Source organism: Procambarus clarkii, chromosome 52 (assembly GCF_040958095.1).
Source record: "Procambarus clarkii isolate CNS0578487 chromosome 52, FALCON_Pclarkii_2.0, whole genome shotgun sequence".
Lineage (NCBI taxonomy): Eukaryota > Metazoa > Arthropoda > Malacostraca > Decapoda > Cambaridae > Procambarus > Procambarus clarkii.
In genome coordinates, this window is record NC_091201.1 from 1,601,203 (window position 1) to 1,626,762 (window position 25,560).

Genomic DNA, 25,560 nt, shown 5'->3' on the forward strand with positions numbered 1-25,560 from the left:
TCTGGGTGGGGAGTGCCTCTACATCTGGGTGGGGGGGGGGGGAATGGAGGCGACTTAGAATGTGTGTTTGGAGGGGTGTGGGAGGCGCCTGTGTACCGGGGTTGGAGGGAGAGTATTCAGCTGGGGTCAGCCGGGTGTGTGGGGTCAGCCGGGTGGGTGGTGTTGGAGGGTGACCTTTCCAAGTGTATACGAGGACAAGCACTTGGGTAATGAGGCTGGCTGGCCAGTGTTGGGGTCCCCAGCCTTCCCCTCCCCCCCATCGACCCCCCCCCAGTCCTCCGACCCCTCTATATCTTCCCCCTGCTCCCTAGTCTCCTTCAGAAGTCTCCATTCTCCTCTTTGTCTCTATGTTCTTCCTGTTGTATTTAATTCCCTTTGTTGATTCTTGTTAAATGTGTCGCTTTTTGTACTTTCTATTATTCTCTTGATGAGAGGATGGTGGGGGGGGGTTGTAGGAGTGGGGGGGGTGGGGAGGGGGGGTGTAGGAGTGGGGGGGTGGGGAGGGGGGTGTTGGAGTGGGGGGGTGTGTAGGAGTGGGGGGGGGTGGGGAGGGGGGGTGTAGGAGTGGGGGGGTGGGGAGGGGGTGTTGGAGTGGGGGGGTGTAGGAGTGGGGGGGGTGGGGGGTGTAGGAGTGGGGGGAGGGGGGTGTAGGAGTGTGGGGGAGGGGGGTGTAGGAGTGGGGAGTGGGGGGGTGTAGGAGTGTGGGGGTGGGGGGGTGTAGGAGTGTGGGGGAGGGGGGTGTAGGAGTGGGGGGAGGGGGGTGTAGGAGTGGGGGGAGGGGGGGGGGTGTTGGAGTGTGGGGGGGGGAAGGTTTGGAGTCAAGACTACTGCAGGAAATCATAAAATAACTGTGATGGTTCACTGAGGGAGTGAACAGGTGAACAGTGCCACACCTTCCTCCTCACGCCACACCTGCTGCCACACCTGACAGTGACTCAGTAGTAGTTAGTCACCAGGTCCTACTTGGTGCATCGTACCACTCTCCTCCCTGCCAGCGAGTGCCCAGTCAATCCCTGCTGCATCTTGATGACCCCTTTAACAACACCCATGTCAAATATAACTGAAATGAAGTTGTGTGTGTGTGTATATATATGTATGTGCGCACACACACACACACACACACACACACACACACACACACACACACACACACACACACACACACACACACACACACACACACACAAACACACACACCGGGGGTGTGACGCGCCGAGCAGACAGCACGCTGGACATGTGGTCCTGTGGTCCCCGGTTCGATCCCGGGCGCCGGCGAGAACCAATGTACAGAGTTTCTTTCACCCTATGCCCCTGTTACCTAGCAGTAAATAGGTACCAGGGAGTTAGTCAGCTGTCACGGGCTGCTTCCTGGGGTATGTGTGTGTGTGGGGGGAGGGGGGGGGGGAAGTAGTAGTAAGAAACAGTTGACTGACAGTTGAGAGGCGGGACCAGAGAGCCAGAGCTCAACCCCCGCTGGCGCCAAAAGGCATCATTCCACTAAAGGTTTAAAACTGGTAGAACTAGTAAATAGAACCAAAAAAGTCTTACAGGAAGTTGTTGATGAGCGACCAGGAGGCCTGGTCGACGACCGGGCCGCGGGGACACTAAGCCCCGGAAGCACCTCAAGGTAGGTAGGTAGGCCAGGAGGTAAGCGGATCACACATACACGCCAGCCCCCCCACATGTGGGGCTACATACCTGTGGGAAGCCAGCCACATGCAGCCCCTGTAAGGCTGTGTGTTACACACCGGGGGGGTACAGCCAGTACCACACCGCCGCCATCTTTGTTGACAATATTCGTCACAATGTTGAGTGAAAACCTTACTTCCTTTACCAGCACACCAGCACCACGGCTCTCTACCCCTCGCTGCTGGTGCTGCTGCTGCTGGTGTTGTTGCTGCTGCTGCTGCTGCTGCTGCTGGTGGTGTTGCTGGTGCTGCTGCTGCTGGTGTTGTTGCTGCTGCTGCTGCTGGTGGTGTTGCTGGTGCTGCTGCTGGTGCTGCTGCTGCTGGTGTTGTTGCTGCTGCTGCTGCTGGTGGTGTTGCTGGTGCTGCTGCTGGTGCTGCTGCTGCTGCTGCTGGTGCTGGTGGTGCTGCTGCTGCTGCTGCTGCTGCTGCTGCTGGTGTTGCTGCTGCTGCTGCTGCTGCTGGTGGTGTTGCTGGTGCTGCTGCTGGTGCTGCTGCTGGTGCTGCTGCTGCTGCTGCTGCTGCTGCTGCTGCTGGTGGTGGTGCTGCTGCTGGTGGTGGTGGTGGTGGTGGTGGTGCTGCTGCTGCTGCTGCTGCTGCTGCTGGTGGTGGTGGTGGTGGTGCTGGTGCTGCTGCTGCTGCTGCTGCTGCTGCTGCTGCTGCTGCTGCTACTGCTGCTGCTGGTGCTGCTGTTGCTGCTGGTGCTGCTCCTGGTGCTGCTCCTGGTGCTGCTGCTGCTGCTGCTGCTGGTGGTGTTGCTGGTGCTGCTGCTGGTGCTGCTGATGCTGGTGCTGCTGCTGGTGCTGCTGGTGCTGGTGCTGCTGATGCTGCTGGTGCTGCTGATGCTGGTGCTGCTGGTGCTGGTGCTGCTGTTGCTGCTGCTGCTGCTGGTGCTGCTGCTGCTGCTCCTGCTGCTGCTCCTGCTGCTCCTGCTCCTCCTGCTCCTCCTGCTCCTCCTCCTCCTGCTCCTGCTCCTCGCCTCACCACTCACAGCGCCGTACAGGCACTGTGAGTGGTGCCACGCGGCCGAAAACGCGTTAAGCAGACTTCTATTTTTCAAACTAGTTTTCTGCATACCTGGATTAGTGTTTCGTTGTTGTATGCATTTGCGTGCGTGTGTGGGTGTACTCACCTATTTGTACTCACCTATGTAACACCACTATAAAGCGGTAACACCACTATATAATGGAACACTACTATAATGGATACTAAACTAATAATGTAAGCACTACTTATCCTGAGTAACACTTCCCCATCGGTTGCACTTGGTAACACTGTTATGAGCTGACATATCATGGTTACACCGGAACCAAAGGTACACTGCCAACAAGGAAATGCTAACACAGGATTAAATACGCTGCCACCATCTGCCTTTGACCATTGAGACTATATCAAGCAACGAGGCAAGAAACATTGCTTGACTTGGAGAGTACTTTCTATGACTGTCATTAATTATGAAAACGGTTGTCAGCCACTATATCCAAAAGGCTAAGAGAATTCAACAATTGACACAGATGGGAAATTTAACATGAGTTTATTGAGACCAAAATTATGTCAATCACCACTTATAAATCCTACTCTAACACTGGCAAAAAGTTAAGAAATTTGGACATGGAACAAAACCTTAGAGACCACACACATTACCTTAAGACCTCTGTCTCTCCCTGGCTGAGATGTTCTTCACAGCCCTCTCTGGACCCCGGTGTCCGGCACTCTGTCCTTACTAAGTCCCTACAGGACCTCTATATACAACTCCCACAGGGGGGAGGAGGGAGATCTGCTGTTGCTACCTGCCCCAAGAATGTAAAAGATCGGCCACACGTGCACAAACACTTAAAAAATATTTCAATAAGCTTGTTTGACATTCACCATACACTCTTCAAGAGAGGAGTTATTAATTACGTGTGTGACTGACCTCTGACCTGGCCATAAGGGGGAGATCCAGGGATGTTTACACATAAGAATCTGGGGTCTAATTCCCTTGCAATGTTTGACCAGAGTGTCATGAAATATTACATACTTGAAACTATGCTGACTAAGACTAAGCCAGGAATTTTTAATCAACATACAAGATAATCCGGAGGTCATCTGGGCTGACCTCTTGGAGAAGGCTTCCCTGGGTGTGAACTCTAAAGGGGAGGGGGGTCATGGGTGTTACACCTAGTTGTGTCTGCAGGATCGAGCATTGACTCTTGGATCCCGCCTTTCGAGCATCGATTGTTTACACCAATGACTCCTGTCCTATTTCCCTATCATACCTGGTTTTACAATTGTGAATAGTATTTGCTTCCACAACCTGTTCCTGAAGTGCATTCCATTTTCCCACTACTCTCACGCTAAAAGAAAACTTCCTAACATCCCTGTGACTCATCTGAGTTTCAAGCTTCCACCTATGTCCCCTCGTTCTGTTACTATTCCGTGTGAACATTTCGTCTATGTCCACTCTGTCAATCCCTCTAAGTATCTTATACGTTCCTATCATGTCCCCCCCCCCCCTCTCCCTTCTTCTTTCTAGTGTCGTAAGGCACAGTTCCCTCAGGCGCTCCTCGTACCCCATCCCTCGTAGCTCTGGGACGAGTCTCGTTGCAAAATTCTGAACCTTTTCCAGTTTCATTATATGCTTCTTCAGATGGGGACGCCAAGATGAGGCGGCATACTCTAAGACTGGCCTCACGTAGGCAGTGTAAAGCGCCCTAAATGCCTCCTTACTTAGGTTTCTGAATGATCTAACTTTTCCAGTGTAGAGTACGCTGCTGTCGTTATCCTATTTATATGTGCCTCAGGAGATAGATTAGGTGTTACGTCCACCCCCAGGTCTCTTTCGCGCGTCGTCACAGGTAGGCTGTTCCCCTTCATTGTGTACTGTCCCTTTGGTCTCCTATCTCCTAGTCCCATTTCCATAACTTTACATTTGCTCGTGTTGAATTCCAGTAGCCATTTCTCTGACCATCTCTGCAACCTGTTCAGGTCCTCTTGGAGGATCCTGCAATCCTCATCTGTCACAACTCTTCTCATCAACTTTGCGTCATCCGCAAACATCGACATGTAGGACTCTACTCCTGTAAACATGTCGTTAACATATACAAGAAATAGAATTGGTCCCAGCACCGATCCTTGTGGTACTCCACTTGTTACTGTTCGCCAGTCCGACTTCTCGCCCCTTACCGTAACTCTTTGGCTCCTTCCTGTTAGGTGGTTCCTTATCCATACTAGGACCTTTCCCCCCACCCCCGCCTGCCTCTCGAGCTTGAACAGCAGTCTCATGTGCGGTACTGTATGAAAGGCTTTTTGGCAGTCCAGAAATATGCAGTCTGCCCAACCATCTCGGTCCTGTCTTATCCTCGTTATTTTATCATAGAATTCCAGAAGGTTTGTTAGGCACGATTTCCCTGTCCAGAGCCAATGTTGATGTTTGTTCACAAACCTAATGTTCTCCAGGTGTGCAACCAGTCGTAGCCTAATTATTCTTTCCAGTATTTTACAGGGGGATGCTTGTCAGTGATACAGGTCTATAGTTAAGTGCCTCCTCCCTATCATCTTTCTTGAAGATCGGCACGACATTTGCCTTCTTCCAGCAACTGGGCAATTCTCCCGACATAAGTGATTCATTAAAGATCATTGCCAGAGGCACGCTGAGGGCCTCCGCTGCTTCTTTTAGTATCCATGGTGATACTTTGTCTGGTCCAAGAGCTTTAGTTGCATCCAGTGTTGTCAACTGTTTCATTACCTCCTCTGCTGTCACCTCTATATCTGATGGTCTTTCATCTAGGGCAATCCCTTCTAACAATGGGAGCTGCTCAGGCTCGGTAGTGAACACTCCATGGAAACTGGCATTCAGTGCCTCGCAGATTTCCTTGTCACTTTTAGTATATGCCCACTCTGTCTTCCTTAGTCTTGTGTGTGTGTGTGTGTGTGTGTGTGTGTGTGTGTGTGTGTGTGTGTGTGTGTGTGTGTGTGTGTGTGTGTGTGTGTACTCACCTAGTTGTGCTTGCGGGGGTTGAGCTCTGCTCTTTCGGCCCGCCTCTCAACTGTCAATCAACTGTTTACTAACTACTATTATTATTTTTTCTCAACACACACACACACACACACACACACACACACACACACACACACACACACACACACACACACACACACACACACACACACACACACACACACACAACTTTGGTGAGGTGGTGACAAGCAACTTTTTAACGCAGCATGTCGGAGAACCCACAAGGATGAGAGGCAATGACGAACCAGCGAGACTCGACCTAGTCTTCACTCTGAACGACTCCGACATAAGAGAAATCGGTTTTGAGGACACAGTAGGAATGAGCGACCACAGTGTACTGGTGTTTGAGTACTTGATTGAAGAAGGGTTATTGAACTCGAGGAGGGATACCGAAACCAAAAGGTTAGCATACCGAAAGGGAAACTATGAGGGGATAAGAAAATTCCTAACAGATATAGCATGGGAAACAGAGCTCAGGGGAAAGACGGCCCAAGATATGATGGATTACATCACGCAGAAGTGCAAGGACGCAGCAAACAAGTTTGTCCCAGTCCAAAAGGAAAACAGAGAAATGAAGATGAGAAACCCATGGTTTAATCAAAGATGTAGGCTAGCTAAGCAGCAAAGTAAAAGGGCATGGAGAAACTATAGGAATAACAGGACACTGGAGAGCAGAGAAAGATACCAGAATGCCAGGAATGAATATGTCAGGATGAGAAGAGAGGCAGAAAGACAATACGAAAATGACATCGCAAGCAAGGCAAAGACTCAGCCTAAATTGTTGCATAGCCACATTAGGAGAAAAACAACAGTAAAGGAACAGGTTATGAGATTAAGGATAGGGGCGGAAGGATTCACTACAAATGACAAGGAAGTGTGTGAGGAATTGAATAAGAAATTCCAGGAGGTCTTCACCTTAGAACAAGGAGAAATTCCAGAGGTAAGTGAGGGAATAGCTAACCAGGAACCACTGGAAGAGTTTGAGATTACCAGTGGGGAAGTAAGGAAGTGTTTACTAGAGTTGGACGTGACGAAGGCTATAGGCCCAGATGGAATCTCCCCTTGGGTTCTAAAGGAAGGAGCAAGAGAACTGAGCCTACCACTCTCCATAGTGTGTAACAAATCACTGGCAACAGGGGAACTGCCAGATACTTGGAAAGCAGCTAACGTAGTCCCGATATACAAGAAAGGGGATAGACAGGAGGCACTGAACTACAGGCCAGTGTCCCTAACCTGCATACCATGCAAGCTGATGGAGAAGATTGTGCGAAAAAAACTAGTGGAGCATCTGGAGCGAAGGAACTTTGTAACACAGCATCAACATGGGTTCAGGGATGGCAGGTCCTGCCTCACAGGGTTACTTGAATTCTACGACCAGGCAACAAAAATAAGGCAAGAGAGAGAAGGGTGGGCAGACTGCATATTTTTGGATTGTCAGAAAGCCTTTGATACAGTGCCACACAAGAGGCTAGTGCGAAAGTTGGAGATGCAGGCTGGAGTGAGAGGGAAGGTACTCCGGTGGATAGAGGAATACCTAAGCAACAGGAGACAACTAGTCTGTGTGAGGGGTGAGGTCTCAGATTGGCGAGACGTCACAAGTGGAGTCCCGCAGGGGTCAGTCCTTGGACCTATACTGTTTCTGGTATATGTAAATGATCTCCCAGAGGGTATAGATTCGTTCCTCTCAATGTTTGCCGACGATGCAAAAATTATGAGGAGGATTGAAACAGAGGATGATAGTAGGAGGCTACAAGATGACCTGGATAGACTGAGTGAATGGTCCAACAAATGGCTGTTGAAGTTCAACCCGAGTAAATGCAAAGTAATGAAACTAGGCAGTGGAAACAGGAGGCCAGGCACAGGATACAGAATAGGAGATGAAGTACTTAATGAAACAGACAGAGAGAAAGATCTAGGAGTTGATATCACACCAAACCTGTCTCCTGAAGCCCACATAAAGAGAATAACGTCTGCGGCATATGCGAGGCTGGCTAACATCAGAACGGCGTTCAGGAACCTGTGTAAGGAATCATTCAGAATCTTGTACACCACATATGTAAGACCAATCCTGGAGTATGCGGCCCCAGCATGGAGCCCGTACCTTGTCAAGCACAAGACGAAGCTGGAAAAAGTCCAAAGGTATGCTACTAGACTAGTCCCAGAACTAAGAGGCATGAGTTATGAGGAAAGGCTGCGGGAAATGCACCTCACGACACTGGAAGACAGAAGAGTAAGGGGGGACATGATCACAACCTACAAAATCCTCAGGGGAATCGACCGGGTAAACAAGGACGAACTTTTCAACACTGGTGGGACGCGAACAAGGGGACACAGGTGGAAGCTGAGTACCCAAATGAGCCACAGAGACGTTAGAAAGAACTTTTTCAGTGTCAGAGTAGTTAGCAAATGGAATGCATTAGGAAGTGATGTGGTGGAGGCTGACTCCATTCACAGTTTCAAATGTAGATATGATAGAGCCCAATAGGCTCAGGAATCTGTACACCAGTTGATTGACGGTTGAGAGGCGGGACCAAAGAGCCAGAGCTCAACCCCCGCAAGCACAATTAGGTGAGTACAATTAGGTGAGTACACACACACACACACGCACACGCACGCACACACACACACACACACACACACACACACACACACACACACACACACACACACACACACACACACACACACCCAGGAAGCGGCCGTGACAGCTGTCTAACTCCCAGGTACCTATTTACTGCTAAGTAACAGGCGCGTCAGGGTGAAGAAATCTCTACCCATTGTTTCTCCCCGGCGCCCGGAATCGAACCCCGGACCACAGGATTACGTGTACAGCGTGCGTCCACTCAACCACCGGCGCCCCACACTAGGGTGTGTGTGTGTGTGTGTGTGTGTGTGTCACTAGCGTCCCCCCCCCCCTCTCTTGGGGGTCCAATCCCCCCCTTCATCATGGTAACAACCCTATATAAGGGGTAGGAACCCTTCACTAAGGGGAGGGAGGGAGGGGTGGGGGGGGGGGGTATCAGCCCCTTCCCCCCAACCAGAAAAGATGAAGGGGGCGGTGGTGGGGGGGGGGGAGCTGTGGACGTAGATAACTGCCTCGTTAATTAGAGAGATTATAGCAAGCTCCCCCCACTCCCCCCACTCCCCCACTGCCCCCACTCCCCCACTCCCCCCACTCCCCCACTCCCCCCACACAAGGTAATATGATTTGAGAACTTTGCAGAAGTTGACGAACATGGTGGATGTTGTTGTTGACCCCCGGGGGTGTACCTGTACCCCGGGGGTGTACCAGTACCCCGGGGGGGTGTACCAGTACCCCGGGGGGGGTGTACCAGTACCCCGGGGGTGTACTAGTACCCCGGGGGGGTGTACCAGTACCCCGGGGGGGTGTACCAGTACCCCGGGGGGGTGTACCAGTACCCCGGGGGTGTACTAGTACCCCGGGGGGGTGTACCAGTACCCCGGGGGGGTGTACCAGTACCCCGGGGGTGTACTAGTACCCCGGGGGGGTGTACCAGTACCCCGGGGGGGTGTACCAGTACCCCGGGGGTGTACCAGTACCCCGGGGGTGTACCAGTACCCCGGGGGTGTACCAGTACCCCGGGGGTGTACTAGTACCCCGGGGGGGTGTACCAGTACCCCGGGGGGGTGTACCAGTACCCCGGGGGGGTGTACCAGTACCCCGGGGGTGTACTAGTACCCCGGGGGGGTGTACCAGTACCCCGGGGGGGTGTACCAGTACCCCGGGGGTGTACTAGTACCCCGGGGGGGTGTACCAGTACCCCGGGGGGGTGTACCAGTACCCCGGGGGTGTACCAGTACCCCGGGGGTGTACCAGTACCCCGGGGGTGTACCAGTACCCCGGGGGTGTACCAGTACCCCGGGGGTGTACCAGTACCCCCGGGGGTGTACCAGTACCCCGGGGGGTGTACCAGTACCCCCGGGGGTGTACCAGTACCCCCGGGGGTGTACCAGTACCCCGGGGGGTGTACCAGTACCCCGGGGGTGTACCAGTACCCCGGGGGGTGTACCAGTACCCCGGGGGTGTACCAGTACCCCGGGGGTGTACCAGTACCCCCGGGGGGTGTACCAGTACCCCCGGGGGGTGTACCAGTACCCCCGGGGGGTGTACCAGTACCCCCGGGGGTGTACCAGTACCCCCGGGGGGTGTACCAGTACCCCGGGGGGTGTACCAGTACCCCCGGGGGGTGTACCAGTACCCCCGGGGGTGTACCAGTACCCCGGGGGTGTACCAGTACCCCGGGGGTGTACCAGTACCCCGGGGGGGTGTACCAGTACCCCGGGGGTGTACCAGTACCCCCGGGGGTGTACCAGTACCCCGGGGGGGTGTACCAGTACCCCGGGGGTGTACCAGTACCCCGGGGGTGTACCAGTACCCCGGGGGTGTACCAGTACCCCGGGGGTGTACCAGTACCCCGGGGGTGTACCAGTACCCCCGGGGGTGTACCAGTACCCCGGGGGTGTACCAGTACCCCCGGGGGTGTACCAGTACCCCCGGGGGTGTACCAGTACCCCGGGGGTGTACCAGTACCCCGGGGGTGTACCAGTACCCCCGGGGGTGTACCAGTACCCCCGGGGGTGTACCAGTACCCCGGGGGTGTACCAGTACCCCGGGGGTGTACCAGTACCCCGGGGGTGTACCAGTACCCCGGGGGTGTACCAGTACCCCGGGGGTGTACCAGTACCCCCGGGGGTGTACCAGTACCCCGGGGGTGTACCAGTACCCCCGGGGGTGTACCAGTACCCCGGGGGTGTACCAGTACCCCGGGGGTGTACCAGTACCCCGGGGGTGTACCAGTACCCCCGGGGGTGTACCAGTACCCCGGGGGTGTACCAGTACCCCGGGGGTGTACCAGTACCCCGGGGGTGTACCAGTACCCCGGGGGTGTACCAGTACCCCGGGGGTGTACCAGTACCCCGGGGGTGTACCAGTACCCCGGGGGTGTACCAGTACCCCGGGGGTGTACCAGTACCCCGGGGGTGTACCAGTACCCCGGGGGTGTACCCAGTACCCCGGGGGTGTACCCAGTACCCCGGGGGTGTACCAGTACCCCGGGGATGTACCAGTACCCTGGGAGTATACCAGAACAGTACCCTGGGAGTATACCAGAACAGTACCCTGGGAGTATACCAGAACAGTACCCTGGGAGTATACCAGAACAGTACCCTGGGGGTGTACCAGAACAGTACCCTGGGAGTATACCAGAACAGTACCCTGGGAGTATACCAGAACAGTACCCTGGGGGTGTACCAGAACAGTACCCTGGGAGTGTACCAGAACAGTACCCTGGGAGTGTACCAGAACAGTACCCTGGGGGTGTACCAGAACAGTACCCTGGGAGTATACCAGAACAGTATGCTGGGGGTGTACCAGAACAGTACCCTGGGGGAGTACCAGAACAGTACCCTGGGAGTGTACCAGAACAGTACCCTGGGGGTGTACCAGAACAGTACCCTGGGAGTGTACCAGAACAGTACCCTGGGAGTGTACCAGAACAGTACCCTGGGAGTGTACCAGAACAGTACCCTGGGGGTGTACCAGAACAGTACCCTGGGAGTATACCAGAACAGTATCCTGGGGGTGTACCAGAACAGTACCCTGGGGGAGTACCAGAACAGTACCCTGGGAGTATACCAGAACAGTACCCTGGGAGTATACCAGAACAGTACCCTGGGGGTGTACCAGAACAGTACCCCGGGGGTGTACCAGTACCCTGGGGGTGTACCAGTACCCTGGGGGACTAATCAGAACAAGCCAGACGTTCCCTCTACTCTCGGTCTCCTGTTCTCTTCTTTAAGGAACAAGAATAGTGTTCCGGAGACTGTTCTTAAGACTCCTAGTAAGAACAACAGCGGCCATCTTGGTCCTAACCTGATTCCAGAGCCCATTACTGGTTGCTTCTGGAAGCTTCCTTCTTAAGCTAGGGACGGCTCTTCCTTTCCTGCTTCAAATTGGATTTTACCCCGAGGCGGAGCAGCCCCTGGCATGCTGTCCCCACGATGAATGGGCTTCGTAGGTAGACTGTCATTGTAGACTGTACACTTTGAGTTTACAGTAAGGGTTGTTTGAGTGGGTTGTGGACCCCGTAAGCCCGGGTTGGAGTCCCGGCTGGTCTTGGGGGCAACTTGATTCAGAAGGCTATTATTGCTTGGCGCTGAGGCCCACGTGGACACAACAGTCTGGTTGGTCACTGATGTCGTGTTGACACTTGACTCTCAGTGTTTTATGCCACAACAATCATTACAGGCGTCTCTGTGGAATTTGTCAGCGAGTGAAAGTATAGTCCAGTCTTTGTGTGTGTGTGGGGGGGGGGGGTGGGGGTTGGTGTGTGTGTGTGGGGGGGGTGTTTGGGGGGGGGTTAGTGTGTGTGGGGGGGGGGGGTTGGTGTGTGTGTGGGGGGGGGGTGTTTGGGGGGGTTGGTGTGTGTGTGTGTGGGGTGGGGGGTTGGTGTGTGTGTGGGGGGGGGTTGGTGTGTGTGTGTGTGCGGGGGGGGGGGTTGGTGTGTGTGTGTGTGGGGGGGGGTGTGTGTGGGGGGGGGGGTGTGTGGGGGGGGGGGGGTTGGTGTGTGTGTGTGGGGGGGGGGTTGGTGTGTGTACTCACCTATTTGTGCTTGCGGGGGTTGAGCTTTGGCTCTTTGGTCCCGCTTCTCAACTGTCAATGTGTGCCTAATGCATTAGGCGCGCGCGCACACACACACACACACACACACACACACACACACACACACACACACACACACACACACACACACACACACACACACACACACACACACACACTACATAACACAAACGCCTGCCATGAGGAGTCGTGTGCTCGGCCATCCCCCCCCCCCCCCCCCCGGCAGTTCCGGCAGGCAGTTCGAGAGTGCGAGGGTGCCGATGGCCTTTGGTACTTCCTCAAGGTGCCACCAGGTGCCACGTGCTAACAATTTGTGCTACCAGCCTAAATGGTGGCCCTGTTGACACACACAGGTGGAACTCAAGATGTATAGGGAACAAGTGTATTTTATAATAACTATACAGCCGATGGCTGGAAAGGCGGGGCCCAGGAGCTGACGTTTAATTGGTTATGTAGCTACACTCATGTGAATTGTGCACACATGGGCGCGAACACATGCGCGCGTACGCACATGAGCGCGTACACACATGACTGTGTAATGTGGAATGCATTAGGCAGTGATGTGGTGAAGGCACTACCAGAGGTCTGGTAGCTGAATGGACAGCGCGCGGTACTCCTAATCCTTTGGCCCGGGTTCGATTCCCGGACTAGGCAGAGACAAATAGGCAAAGTTTCTTTCACTCTGATGCACTGTTCGCCTAGCAGTAAATAGATACTAGGGAGTTAGACAGCTGCTACGGGCTGCTTCCTGTGTGTGGGGGGGGAGGGGGAGGCGAATTGATTGATTGACAGTTAAGAGGCGGGCCCAAGGAGCCAGAGCACAACCCCCGGCAAGCACAACTAGATGACTACACACACGGCCAATAATGCCAGCAATAACGAGGAGGGGGGGCGGGGGCGGGGGGCGGGGGGCGGCGCCCCAACACACACACCACAACAATAAAGACGCAGATGGGGGTCATGATGCCTATTGGTTACTCTCTAACACAACACAAACACTATTTTCACCTAAATTTATTTTGTCCTTTCTGGTCACTCTTTTAGGCCTATGTTAGAGGCTGTCAGTGGGTGGGTTTTCTACTTGTATCTGCACAGCTATTAGCTCTTGGACCCCGCCTTTCTAACCAATTATTTTCCTCTTATGTCTTCTACATATATCTACTACCTCAACCCGTTCTCGCAAATTTAATAAGTCAATATTGACTTATTAAATATGTGCATAGGTGATATACTAAACATAATAGATACCCTTAAAAAGATTCATAGAAAACACCGACCTTACCTAACCTTGTTAGTATCTTAAGATAAGCATCTTATTGCTTCGTAATTACAATTATTACTTAACCTATACCTATTATAGGTTAGGTAATAATTGTAATTACGAAGCAATAAGATGCTTATCTTAACACACTAAGTAGGTTAGGTAAGGTCGGTGTTTTCTATGAATCTTTTTAAGGGTATCTATTATGTTTAGTATATCACCTATGCACGTAGTTAATAAGTCAATATTGACTTTACGAATTTGCGAGAACGGGTTGACTACCTAGGTACCTATTTATTGCTAGGTAGCAGGGGCATCAGGGTGAAAGAAACTTTTCCCATTTTGTTTCTCGCCGTTGCCGGGAATCGAACCCCCGGTTCACAGGATTACGTGTACAGCGTGCTGTCCACTCGGCCACCAGAACCCTGTGCATGCGCGCTCTCGTGCGCCTCTCAACTGTCAATCAACATGTGTACAGGTTCCTGAGCCTATTGGGCTCTATCATATCTACATTAGAAACTGTGTATGGAGTCAGCCTCCACCACATCACTGCCTAATGCATTCCATCCGTTAACTACTCTGACACTGAAACAATTATTTTTAATATCTCTGTGGGTGTATTTTGGGTACTGAGTTTCCACCCGTGTCCCCTTGTCCTTGTCCCGCCCGGGTTAAATATTGCATGTCTACCCTATCAATTCCCTTGATAATTTTATATATGGTGATCATGTCTTCCCTAACTCAGCCCAGCAGCACTAGGCTGAGCTGCAAGAGTAGAACAACTCTCGAAATCTTCATCAGGTACATACCCTTAAAAAGCTGTATTTTATAGCAAAAAAGATAGTTTTTATAGCAATGCACAAAAGCTTCTGTTAAGTCCGCACCGGCTCTAAGTCGTGAGCGCTCTTGTGCACCTGACATAAAAGTTGAAACATATAAGCAGATCGATGTATTCTGTAACACGGAGTCTGCTGCTGTGACGAATACAGCTGCAGGATATGGCCGCGAGTCTGGTCCACATGCAGCAGTGTGGCTCCCTTTGACGGAATTTTAACCCGTTCGGTTGGGATTTGTGAGGCTTTACATCCCATAGTTTCCACACAGCTTACGCACTAGACACTTCAGGGGAATTAGGACATGTAGAATGGTCAGGAAATACCAAAATGTGAAAAAATATAGCATTGTACAACGAGTGAAGCTGGTCAGGAATGAACCAGACCAAGTCTTCTAGGGAACATATTAACGTAGATTGATGCGTTGATCTGTGATATTAGGTAGAACCAGTCTTGTCGGGCCTTACCTGGTCGATCTGGTCGGCCAGGCTGCCTGAGCATAGCGGCCTGAGGTCATGGCGTGATCTGTTTAACTGTTGGTGCCGGCTGGTGTTACAAGAGCCCACTTTGACTCTGTTCTTTGGAACCACTCCAAGTTAAACTAGGCACCGGGTGGGTTGGAGAGAGCCGGGGCCCAAGAGCAGGAGCCCCACGGTCTCCAGGAGCGCTCATAGCCGCGTTGGAGGATAGATGATGATGTTTAGTCTTAACTGACGATAAATAAACTCTCGTGTGTCCACTCGTTTTAATATGCAAATTACGCCCATCATATTTTGTATATTTCTCCAAATGTTGTTTGTCGCTCAGATGTACTTGTTGCTGTGGGGTATACATGGATGGTATACATGGGGCGGTGATTGTTGCTGTGGGGTATACATGGGGCGGTGATTGTTGCTGTGGGGTATACATGGATGGTATACATGGGGCAGTGTTTGTTGCTGTGGGGTATACATGGATGGTATACATGGGGCAGTGTTTGTTGCTGTGTGTGGTATACATGGGGCAGTGTTTGTTGCTGTGGGGTATACATGGATGGTATACATGGGGCGGTGATTGTTGCTGTGGGGTATACATGGATGGTATACATGGGGCGGTGATTGTTGCTGTGGGGTATACATGGATGGTATACATGGGGCGGTGATTGTTGCTGTGGGGTATACATGGATGGTATACATGGGGCGGTGATTGTTGCTGTGGGGTATACATGGATGGTATACATGGGGCGGTGATTGTTGCTGTGTGTGGTATACATGGGGCAGTGTTTGTTGCTGTGGGGTATACATGGATGGTATACATGGGGCGGTGTTTGTTGCTGTGTGTGGTATACATGGATGGTATACATGGGGCAGTGTTTGTTGCTGTGTGGTATACATGGGGCAGTGTTTGTTGCTGTGTGTGGTATACATGGATGGTATACATGGGGCGGTGATTGTTGCTGTGTGTGGTATACATGGATGGTATACATGGGGCGGTGATTGTTGCTGTGTGTGGTATACATGGATGGTATACATGGGGCAGTGTTTGTTGCTGTGTGGTATACATGGGGCAGTGTTTGTTGCTGTGTGTGGTATACATGCGGCGGTGTTTGTTGCTGTGTAGGGTATACATGGAGCAGTGTTTGTTGCTGTGTGTGGTATACATGCGGCGGTGTTTATTGCTGTATGGTATACATGGGGCGGTGTTTGTTGCTGTGTGTGGTATACATGGGGCGGTGTTTATTGCTGTATGGTATACATGGGGAGGTGTTTGTTGCTGTGTGTGGTATACATGCGGCGGTGTTTGTTGCTGTATGGTATACATGGAGCAGTGTTTGTTGCTGTGTGTGGTATACATGCGGCGGTGTTTGTTGCTGTGTGGTATACATGGGGCGGTGTTTGTTGCTGTGTGGTATACATGGGGCGGTGTTTGTTGCTGTGGGGTATACATGGGACAGTGTTTGTTGCTGTGTGGTATACATGGAGCAGTGTTTGTTGCTATGTAGGGTATACATGGGGCGGTGTTTGTTGCTGTGGTATACATGGGACAGTGTTTGTTGCTGTATGGTATACATGGGGCGGTGTTTGTTGCTGTATGGTATACATGGAGCAGTGTTTGTTGCTGTGTGGTATACATGGAGCAGTGTTTGTTGCTGTGTGGTATACATGGAGCAGTGTTTGTTGCTATGTAGGGTATACATGGGGCGGTGTTTGTTGCTATGTAGGGTATACATGGGGCGGTGTTTGTTGCTGTATGGTATACATGGAGCAGTGTTTGTTGCTGTGTGGTATACATGGAGCAGTGTTTGTTGCTGTGTGGTATACATGGAGCAGTGTTTGTTGCTGTGTGGTATACATGGAGCAGTGTTTGTTGCTATGTAGGGTATACATGGGGCGGTGTTTGTTGCTGTATGGTATACATGGAGCAGTGTTTGTTGCTGTGTGTGGTATACATGAGGCGGTGTTTGTTGCTGTGTGGTATACATGGAGCAGTGTTTGTTGCTGTATGGTATACATGGAGCAGTGTTTGTTGCTGTGTGGTATACATGGGGCGGTGTTTGTTGCTGTGGGGTATACATGGGACAGTGTTTGTTGCTGTATGGTATACATGGAGCAGTGTTTGTTGCTATGTAGGGTATACATGGGGCGGTGTTTGTTGCTGTATGGTATACATGGAGCAGTGTTTGTTGCTGTGTGTGGTATACATGAGGCGGTGTTTGTTGCTGTGTGGTATACATGGGGCGGTGTTTGTTGCTGTGTGGTATACATGGGGCGGTGTTTGTTGCTGTGTGGTATGCATGGGGCGGTGTTTGTTGCTGTGTGGTATACATGGAGCAGTGTTTGTTGCTATGTAGGGTATACATGGGGCGGTGTTTGTTGCTGTATGGTATACATGGAGCAGTGTTTGTTGCTGTGTGGGGTATACATGGGACAGTGTTTGTTGCTGTGTGGTATACATGGAGCAGTGTTTGTTGCTATGTAGGGTATACATGGAGCAGTGTTTGTTGCTGTATGGTATACATGGAGCAGTGTTTGTTGCTGTGTGGGGTATACATGGGACAGTGTTTGTTGCTGTGTGGTATACATGGAGCAGTGTTTGTTGCTATGTAGGGTATACATGGGGCGGTGTTTGTTGCTGTGTGGTATACATGGAGCAGTGTTTGTTGCTATGTAGGGTATACATGGAGCAGTGTTTGTTGCTATGTAGGGTATACATGGAGCAGTGTTTGTTGCTGTATGGTATACATGGAGCAGTGTTTGTTGCTGTGTGGGGTATACATGGGACAGTGTTTGTTGCTGTGTGGTATACATGGAGCAGTGTTTGTTGCTATGTAGGGTATACATGGGGCGGTGTTTGTTGCTGTGTGGTATACATGGGGCGGTGTTTGTTGCTGTGTGTGTGGTATACATGGGGCGGTGTTTGTTGCTGTGTGGTATACATGGGGCGGTGTTTGTTGCTGTGTGGTATACATGAGGCGGTGTTTGTTGCTGTGTGGTATACATGGGGCGGTGTTTGTTGCTGTGTGGTATACATGCGGCGGTGTTTGTTGCTGTGTGGTATACATGCGGCGGTGTTTGTTGCTGTGTGGGGTATACATGGGGGCGGTGTTTGTTGCTCTCTCTCTCTTTTCGCTTTTTCTCTTCTCTGTCTCTCTTCTCTCCTTTCTGTTATCTCTCCACGGGGGACAGAGGAAGATAAACATGCAGGTTATCATTATAAATATATGAACACGTCTGTGGTACAACACATCAAGGAATAGTAACACCTCCCCCCCCCCCCCCGGGGCCACAGGAAATATCTCCAGCACCCCAAAAGCTCTGTTTCCATGTAAGAGTTTGGAGATGGTGGCTGTGAGGACGCCAGAGGTGGAGACCTGAGCCGTGAGGGGGCTCAAACTTCCCTACTGAGGGGGCTTGGCGTATTGAACTCAGGGGAAGGGGTCCTCTAACTCTGTCTTATATTCCCTATATTGTGTATATCTGTATGTATCTAGCTAGCGTCCAGAGGCGTATGTAAGTATGCAGCCAATTAGATAGTTTCCATTCACCGATCACCTTAAATCTAGTTAGTGAGATTACCTTTAACCATTGTTTGAGGTGTCAGATGTCTCCTAAGATAGCATGATAGCTCTTGTCCGTAATTGGTGTTTGTAAGTTATCTCAATTTGCTAATGAGATGGTCCTTAGCGGCGCTGGTTACCGCGCGGAAGTGGCTCTAAGATGTGCCAATAAGGAGGGGGAGAGAGAGTGGTATTGATCGACGGTGGCCGCCTTAACCACCCAATTTGAAGAGCTCCTTCAGCCACGGCTAATAAGGTTTTGATGAAGGAACTACTTGATGAAAACATCATATCTTTATGATGAAAAGACTACAGGCAGATGGATGTAAATAGTCTTTGATTGGCCAACTGAATATAACATGTTTAACGGTGACTAGTTCAGGTACTTAAGTACTGGGGAACGAGGAACTTAAACGAAACACAGGGTGCAGGACACTGGGTACAGGACACAGGGGTACAGGGTGCAGGACACAGGGTACAGGACACAGGGTACAGGACACAGGGTACCGTCTCAAAGCTCTCAAAATGTTCTCTCTGGAAAGGAGACGAGAAAGGTGTCAAATAATATATACATGGAAGATACTGGAGGGCCAGGTCCCATCTGTGCACAGTAGAATAACAACATACTGGAGCGAAAGGTACGGAAGGAAATGCAGAATAGAACCATTGAGGAGTAGAGGTGCCATAGACACAATCAGAGAACACTGTCTGAACATCAGAGGTCCAGTGAGGAGTAGAGGTGCCATAGGCACAATCAGAGAACACTGTCTGAACATCAGAGGTCCAGTGAGGAGTAGAGGTGCCATAGGCACAATCAGAGAACACTGTCTGAACATCAGAGGTCCAGTGAGGAGTAGAGGTGCCATAGGCACAATCAGAGAACACTCTCTGAACATCAGAGGTCCACAGCTGTTCAACACCCTCCCAGCAAGCATTAGAAATATTACTGGAACAAAGGTGGATGTATTCAAGAGGCACTTAGATAAGTTCTTGCAAGAAGTGCCGGACCAACCAGGCTGTGGTGGGTATGTGGGCCTGCGGGTCGCTCCCAGCAACAGCCTGGTGGACCAACCGGGCTGTGGTGGGTATGTGGGCCTGCGGGTCGCTCCCAGCAACAGCCTGGTGGACCAACCAGGCTGTGGTGGGTATGTGGGCCTGCGGGTCGCTCCCAGCAACAGCCTGGTGGACCAACCAGGCTGTGGTGGGTATGTGGGCCTGCGGGTCGCTCCCAGCAACAGCCTGGTGGACCAACCGAGCTGTGGTGGGTATGTGGGCCTGCGGGTCGCTCCCAGCAACAGCCTGGTGGACCAACCAGGCTGTGGTGGGTATATGGGCCTGCGGGCCGCTCCCAGCAACAGCCTGGTGGACCAACCGGGCTGTGGTGGATATGTGGGCCTGCGGGCCGCTCCCAGCAACAGCCTGGTGGACCAAGTTATCACACGTCGAGCCTGGCCTCAGGCCGGGCTCTGGGAGTAGAACAACTCCCAGAACCCTCGCCAGGTATGCCCCAGGGAAGCTTAAGACACACGAAACTCAACACTAGTGTTCACTAGATTTACTAGATGCTGTAAAGTTAAACTAGTCACGATCTAAGTTACCATAAAACTTAGGAATATTGGTACAATAGACGGCAGTAAAGTGCATCTAAGTTGATGTGGTTAAGTTACACTCAATATAACGTTATCCAACTTTAAAGTCCCTAAGGACTGTCAATATCTAAGTCTCTATATACTCAACAACATTGGAGCATCCAGTACTGGGCACACCCAAGTCAAGACCTTAACAAAGTTAAAAGTCTCAGGAACGCTCTCAAACACTAAGTCCCACGGGACTGGCCAAGTCAGCACTCACTGAAAAAGTTAGTCCCAATTGCCTTGTCAGAACAACTAAGTCATAGACAACTACAACGTCACTCTAAGTCGCCAAATGGTACAAGTTAACTGAAAGGCAGTTTACTGATAACATATTAACCCACAATCAGTCAATAATTCAAGCTATCTGAGCTTCCCAGAGGTCAATACAACATTTCTCTGTGGGCGAGTACACACACGGGGGTCTGATAGCTGAGCGGACAGCGCGCAGGACTCGTAATTCTGTGGCCCGGGTTTGATTCCCGGACCAGGCAGAAACAAATGGGCAAAGTTTCTTTCATCCTGATCCCCTTTGTTACCTAGCAGTAAATAGGTACCTGGGAGTTAGACAGCTGTTACGGTGTTGCGTCCTGTGTGTGTGTGTGTGAGGGGGGGGGGGGGGAGTGAGTTACAGTTGATTGACAACTGTACAGTTGAGAGGCGGGCCGAAAGAGCAGAGCTCAACCCCCGCAAGAACAACTAGGTGTACACATGCGCACTTCTCTGTGGGCGTGAACACATGCGCACTTCTGTGGGCGTGTACACGTGCGCACTTCTCTGTGGGCGTGAACACATGCGCACTTCTGTGGGCGTGTACACGTGCGCACTTCTGTGGGCGTGTACACGTGCGCACTTCTGTGGGCGTGTACACGTGCGCACTTCTGTGGGCGTGTACACGTGCGCACTTCTCTGTGGGCGTGTACACATGCGCACTTCTCTGTGGGCGTGTACACGTGCGCACTTCTCTGTGGGCGTGTACACGTGCGCACTTCTCTGTGGGCGTGTACACGTGCGCACTTCTCTGTGGGCGTGAACACGTGCGCACTTCTCTGTGGGCGTGAACACGTGCGCACTTCTCTGTGGGCGTGAACACGTGCGCACTTCTCTGTGGGCGTGTACACGTGCGCACTTCTGTGGGCGTGAACACGTGCGCACTTCTGTGGGCGTGTACACGTGCGCACTTCTCTGTGGGCGTGTACACGTGCGCACTTCTCTGTGGGCGTGTACACGTGCGCACTTCTCTGTGGGCGTGTACACGTGCGCACTTCTCTGTGGGCGTGTACACGTGCGCACTTCTCTGTGGGCGTGTACACGTGCGCACTTCTCTGTGGGCGTGTACACGTGCGCACTTCTCTGTGGGCGTGTACACGTGCGCACTTCTCTGTGGGCGTGTACACGTGCGCACTTCTCTGTGGGCGTGTACACGTGCGCACTTCTCTGTGGGCGTGTACACGTGCGCACTTCTCTGTGGGCGTGTACACGTGCGCACTTCTCTGTGGGCGTGTACACGTGCGCACTTCTCTGTGGGCGTGTACACGTGCGCACTTCTCTGTGGGCGTGTACACGTGCGCACTTCTCTGTGGGCGTGTACACGTGCGCACTTCTCTGTGGGCGTGTACACGTGCGCACTTCTCTGTGGGCGTGTACACGTGCGCACTTCTCTGTGGGCGTGTACACGTGCGCACTTCTCTGTGGGCGTGTACACGTGCGCACTTCTCTGTGGGCGTGTACACGTGCGCACTTCTCTGTGGGCGTGTACACGTGCGCACTTCTCTGTGGGCGTGTACACGTGCGCAATACTTACGTGTGTGAACCCAAATTCGAATTGTGTGTTTGTGGGTCCGTGAATCTTAATATACCTATTGTTTTATGTTGCGAGGCGTGTTTATTGTGGGGGGGGGGGAAGGTGGGGTTTGTGGGGGGGGGAGGTGACTGCGAGCGGGATTGCGCGCTTGGAATACTTGGAATCTTCCTTTGAAGACACCACCGCAACACTCCAGCAGCAGAAGAGGCCCCAGCACCACCACTAGCGTCACCACCACCACCCCACCACCACCACCCCACCACCACCACCACTAGCACCAACACCAGCACCACCACCACCTTCACCACCACCACTAGCACCACCCCTACTAGCACCACCACTACCACCACTAGGACCCCACCACCACCACTAGCACCTCCACCACCACCACCACTAGCACCCCACCACCATCACCACCACCACAATCACCACCACCACCACGAGTGAAGGTTCATACACTGAGGATGACAAAGAAATCAGTGAAATCCTAAAAAAGCAGTATGAGGACATGTTTAGCACTCCGATAACCAGCATGAAAGTGGAAGATTCGGACAACTTCTTTATGCGTGATATCCAAACACCTGTAAGTATAACTGATATCAACACGAGAGTAGCAGATTTTGAAGGAGAAATTAACAATATGCCCATGCACTCGGTTCTGGGTCCAGATTCTTGGAATTCAATATTTATAAAGAAATGCAAAGTGCCGGTAGCACAGGCACTCAGTATAGTGTGGAGGAAGAGCTTGGACACGGGGGAGATACCAGATGCACTTAAAGCAGCAGACATTGCCCCTCTACACAAGGGAGGGAGCAAAGCATTGGCAAAGAATTATAGACCAGTTGCACTAACGTCCCACATAATAAAGGTATTTGAGAGAGTGATCAGAAGTCAGGTCACTAGATTCATGGAGACCAATGACCTTCACAACTCAGGCCAACATGGATTTAGAGTGGGAAGATCGTGCCTCTCACAGCTACTTGACCACTACGACAAAGTCACAAAGTCACATGATATACACGGACTTCGCAAAGGCATTCGATAAATGTGACCATGGAGTGATAGCACACAAAATGAGGTCAATGGGAATAACCGGTAAAGTAGGACGCTGGATACTCAGTTTTCTGTCTAACAGGACTTAGCGAGTAACAGTCAACCATATAAAATCTAGTCCAAGTGCAGTTAAAAGCTCTGTACCTCAGGGTACAGTCCTTGCACCACTGCTGTTCCTTATTCTCATATCAGATATAGACAAAAATACAAGTCACAGCTTCGAATCATCCTTTACAGATGACACAAAAATCAGTATGAAAATTACCTCGGCTGAAGACATTGAAAAACTTCAAGCTGATATTAATAAAGTTTTCGACTGGTCAGCAGAAAATAACATGATTTTTAACAGTGATAAATTCCAGGTACTCAGGTACGGTAAAAATGAGGACCTTAAACATAATACAGGGTACAAAACACAATCAGATGTACCCATAGTAGGAAAGCAACATGTAAAGGATTTGGGAATAATGATGTCTGACGACCTAACGTTTAGGGAGCATAACCAAGCAAATATTGCGTCAGCCAGAAAAATGATAGGATGGATTACGAGAACTTTCAAATCCAGGGATCCCATCACAATGGTTGTACTCTTCAAGTCACTTGTGTTGTCCCGTCTTGAGTACTGCTCAGTACTCACTTCCCCCTTCAGATCAGGAGAGATTGCTGAAATAGAGGGAATACAGGGAACATACCCGCCAAACACACACCGAAACTACGACGTTGGTACAACGTTCGAACATATTTTAACACCTCCTAACCAGTTAAAACAACCAATATAGCAACATGTAAAAACGTTCTAATACGTTAAGCCAAGATGTAACAACTTTATTACAAGTTGTAACAAGCGGAAAATAGAGACAGTTACGGTTTGTGTTTCCAGGGATATACGGCACGCATAGACGCGATAAAGCACCTAAATTATTGGGATCGTCTCAAAGCTCTCCAAATGTACTCACTAGAAAGGAGACGAGAGAGATACCAAATAATATACACATGGAAAATACTGGAGGGCCAGGTTCCAAATGTACACAGTAAAATAATAACGTACTGGAGTGAACGATATGGAAGAAAATGCAGAATAGAACCAGTGAAGAGCTGAGGTGCCATAGGCACAATCAGAGAACACTGTATAAACATCAGAGGTCCGTGGTTGTTCAACGTCCTCCCAGCGAGCATAAGAAATATTGCCGGAACAACCGTGGACATCTTCAAGAGGGAACTAGATTGTTTCCTCCAAGGAGTGCCGGACCAACCGGGCTGTGGTGGGTATGTGGGCCTGCGGGCCGCTCCAAGCAACAGCCTGGTGGACCAACCGGGCTGTGGTGGGTATGTGGGCCTGCGGGCCGCTCCAAGCAACAGCCTGGTGGACCAACCGGGCTGTGGTGGGTATGTGGGCCTGCGGGCCGCTCCAAGCAACAGCCTGGTGGACCAACCGGGCTGTGGTGGGTATGTGGGCCTGCGGGCCGGTCCAAGCAACAGCCTGGTGGACCAACCGGGCTGTGGTGGGTATGTGGGCCTGCGGGCCGCTCCAAGCAACAGCCTGGTGGACCAACCGGGCTGTGGTGGGTATGTGGGCCTGCGGGCCGGTCCAAGCAACAGCCTGGTGGACCAACCGGGCTGTGGTGGGTATGTGGGCCTGCGGGCCGGTCCAAGCAACAGCCTGGTGGACCAACCGGGCTGTGGTGGGTATGTGGGCCTGCGGGCCGCTCCAAGCAACAGCCTGGTGGACCAACCGGGCTGTGGTGGGTATGTGGCCCTGCGGGCCGCTCCAAGCAACAGCCTGGTGGACCAAACTCTCACAAGTCGCGCCTGGCCTCGGGCCTGGCTTGGGGAGTAGAAGAACTCCCAGAACCCCATCAAGCAGGTACTGTATCACCACCACCACTAGCCCACATGCACATCTAGTATATATACCCAGTATATCTAGCTATAACAACTTATATATGCCCCTCAAAACCTAGTGAAGGTGTTTATAACACAAGAATTAGATTATATTGAACATTACATTGGTTACCGACTCCTCTCTCACCCGGGAACTTGCTTACACTCAACACTGCAGGAAAAGGGACGCAGGACGCACACAAGGGCGCCGGAATTGCGACCTTTAAGACACTGGGCCGTTGGGGTCAAAATCGAGTGGCAAGAAGATAAGCGGCGCTTCCTTTTTGTCGGGAGGGGAACGCTGGAGTTGTCCTGACACTTGTTGATGGCTTGTACTTCGGTATTCATGGTCGCTGGATGTAATTATCCTCATCCATATGGGATTACATTTTCTGGGATTAGTGTGAGATGACGTCGCGTCACTGAGGTGTTCGGACGCTGCCACTAGACGGGTGGATGTCTCGCCCGCGGAAAGGGTCGGGTGGAGGGGCGTGTGGACGAGTCGCGTGAGGATTCGGACGAGTCGAGCGTGTGGAACAAGTCCGCACGAGTCGACAACATGATGAGGTTACCATGGCAACCGTCACTACGGGCAACCGGTCGCCAGCCCGTCGCCTGCTGCAGGCTCTGGTGGAGCTGGCGGGGGAGGCCCCCAGAGGCTCTAGAGGACCCCAGAGGACCCCAGAGGCCGGGGGAGAGGCCCTAGAGGCTCCAGAGGACCCCAGAGGCCGGG

General features: G+C 51.9%; 1 protein-coding gene across 1 annotated transcript in view; it reads right to left on the reverse strand.

Annotated features, from left to right (window-relative positions):
- Positions 1–25,175, reverse strand: part of LOC138352014 (uncharacterized) — an 82,640-nt gene extending 57,465 nt beyond the window's left edge. Inside the window, exons 1-2 of the mRNA XM_069304184.1 lie at positions 25,029–25,175; positions 20,837–21,862 (exon numbers count right to left, since the gene is read on the reverse strand). Coding sequence (XP_069160285.1) covers positions 20,837–21,862; positions 25,029–25,175 — 1,173 coding nt within the window. The remainder of the gene's footprint in view (positions 1–20,836; positions 21,863–25,028) is intronic.
- Between the last annotated feature and the right edge of the window lie 385 nt (positions 25,176–25,560).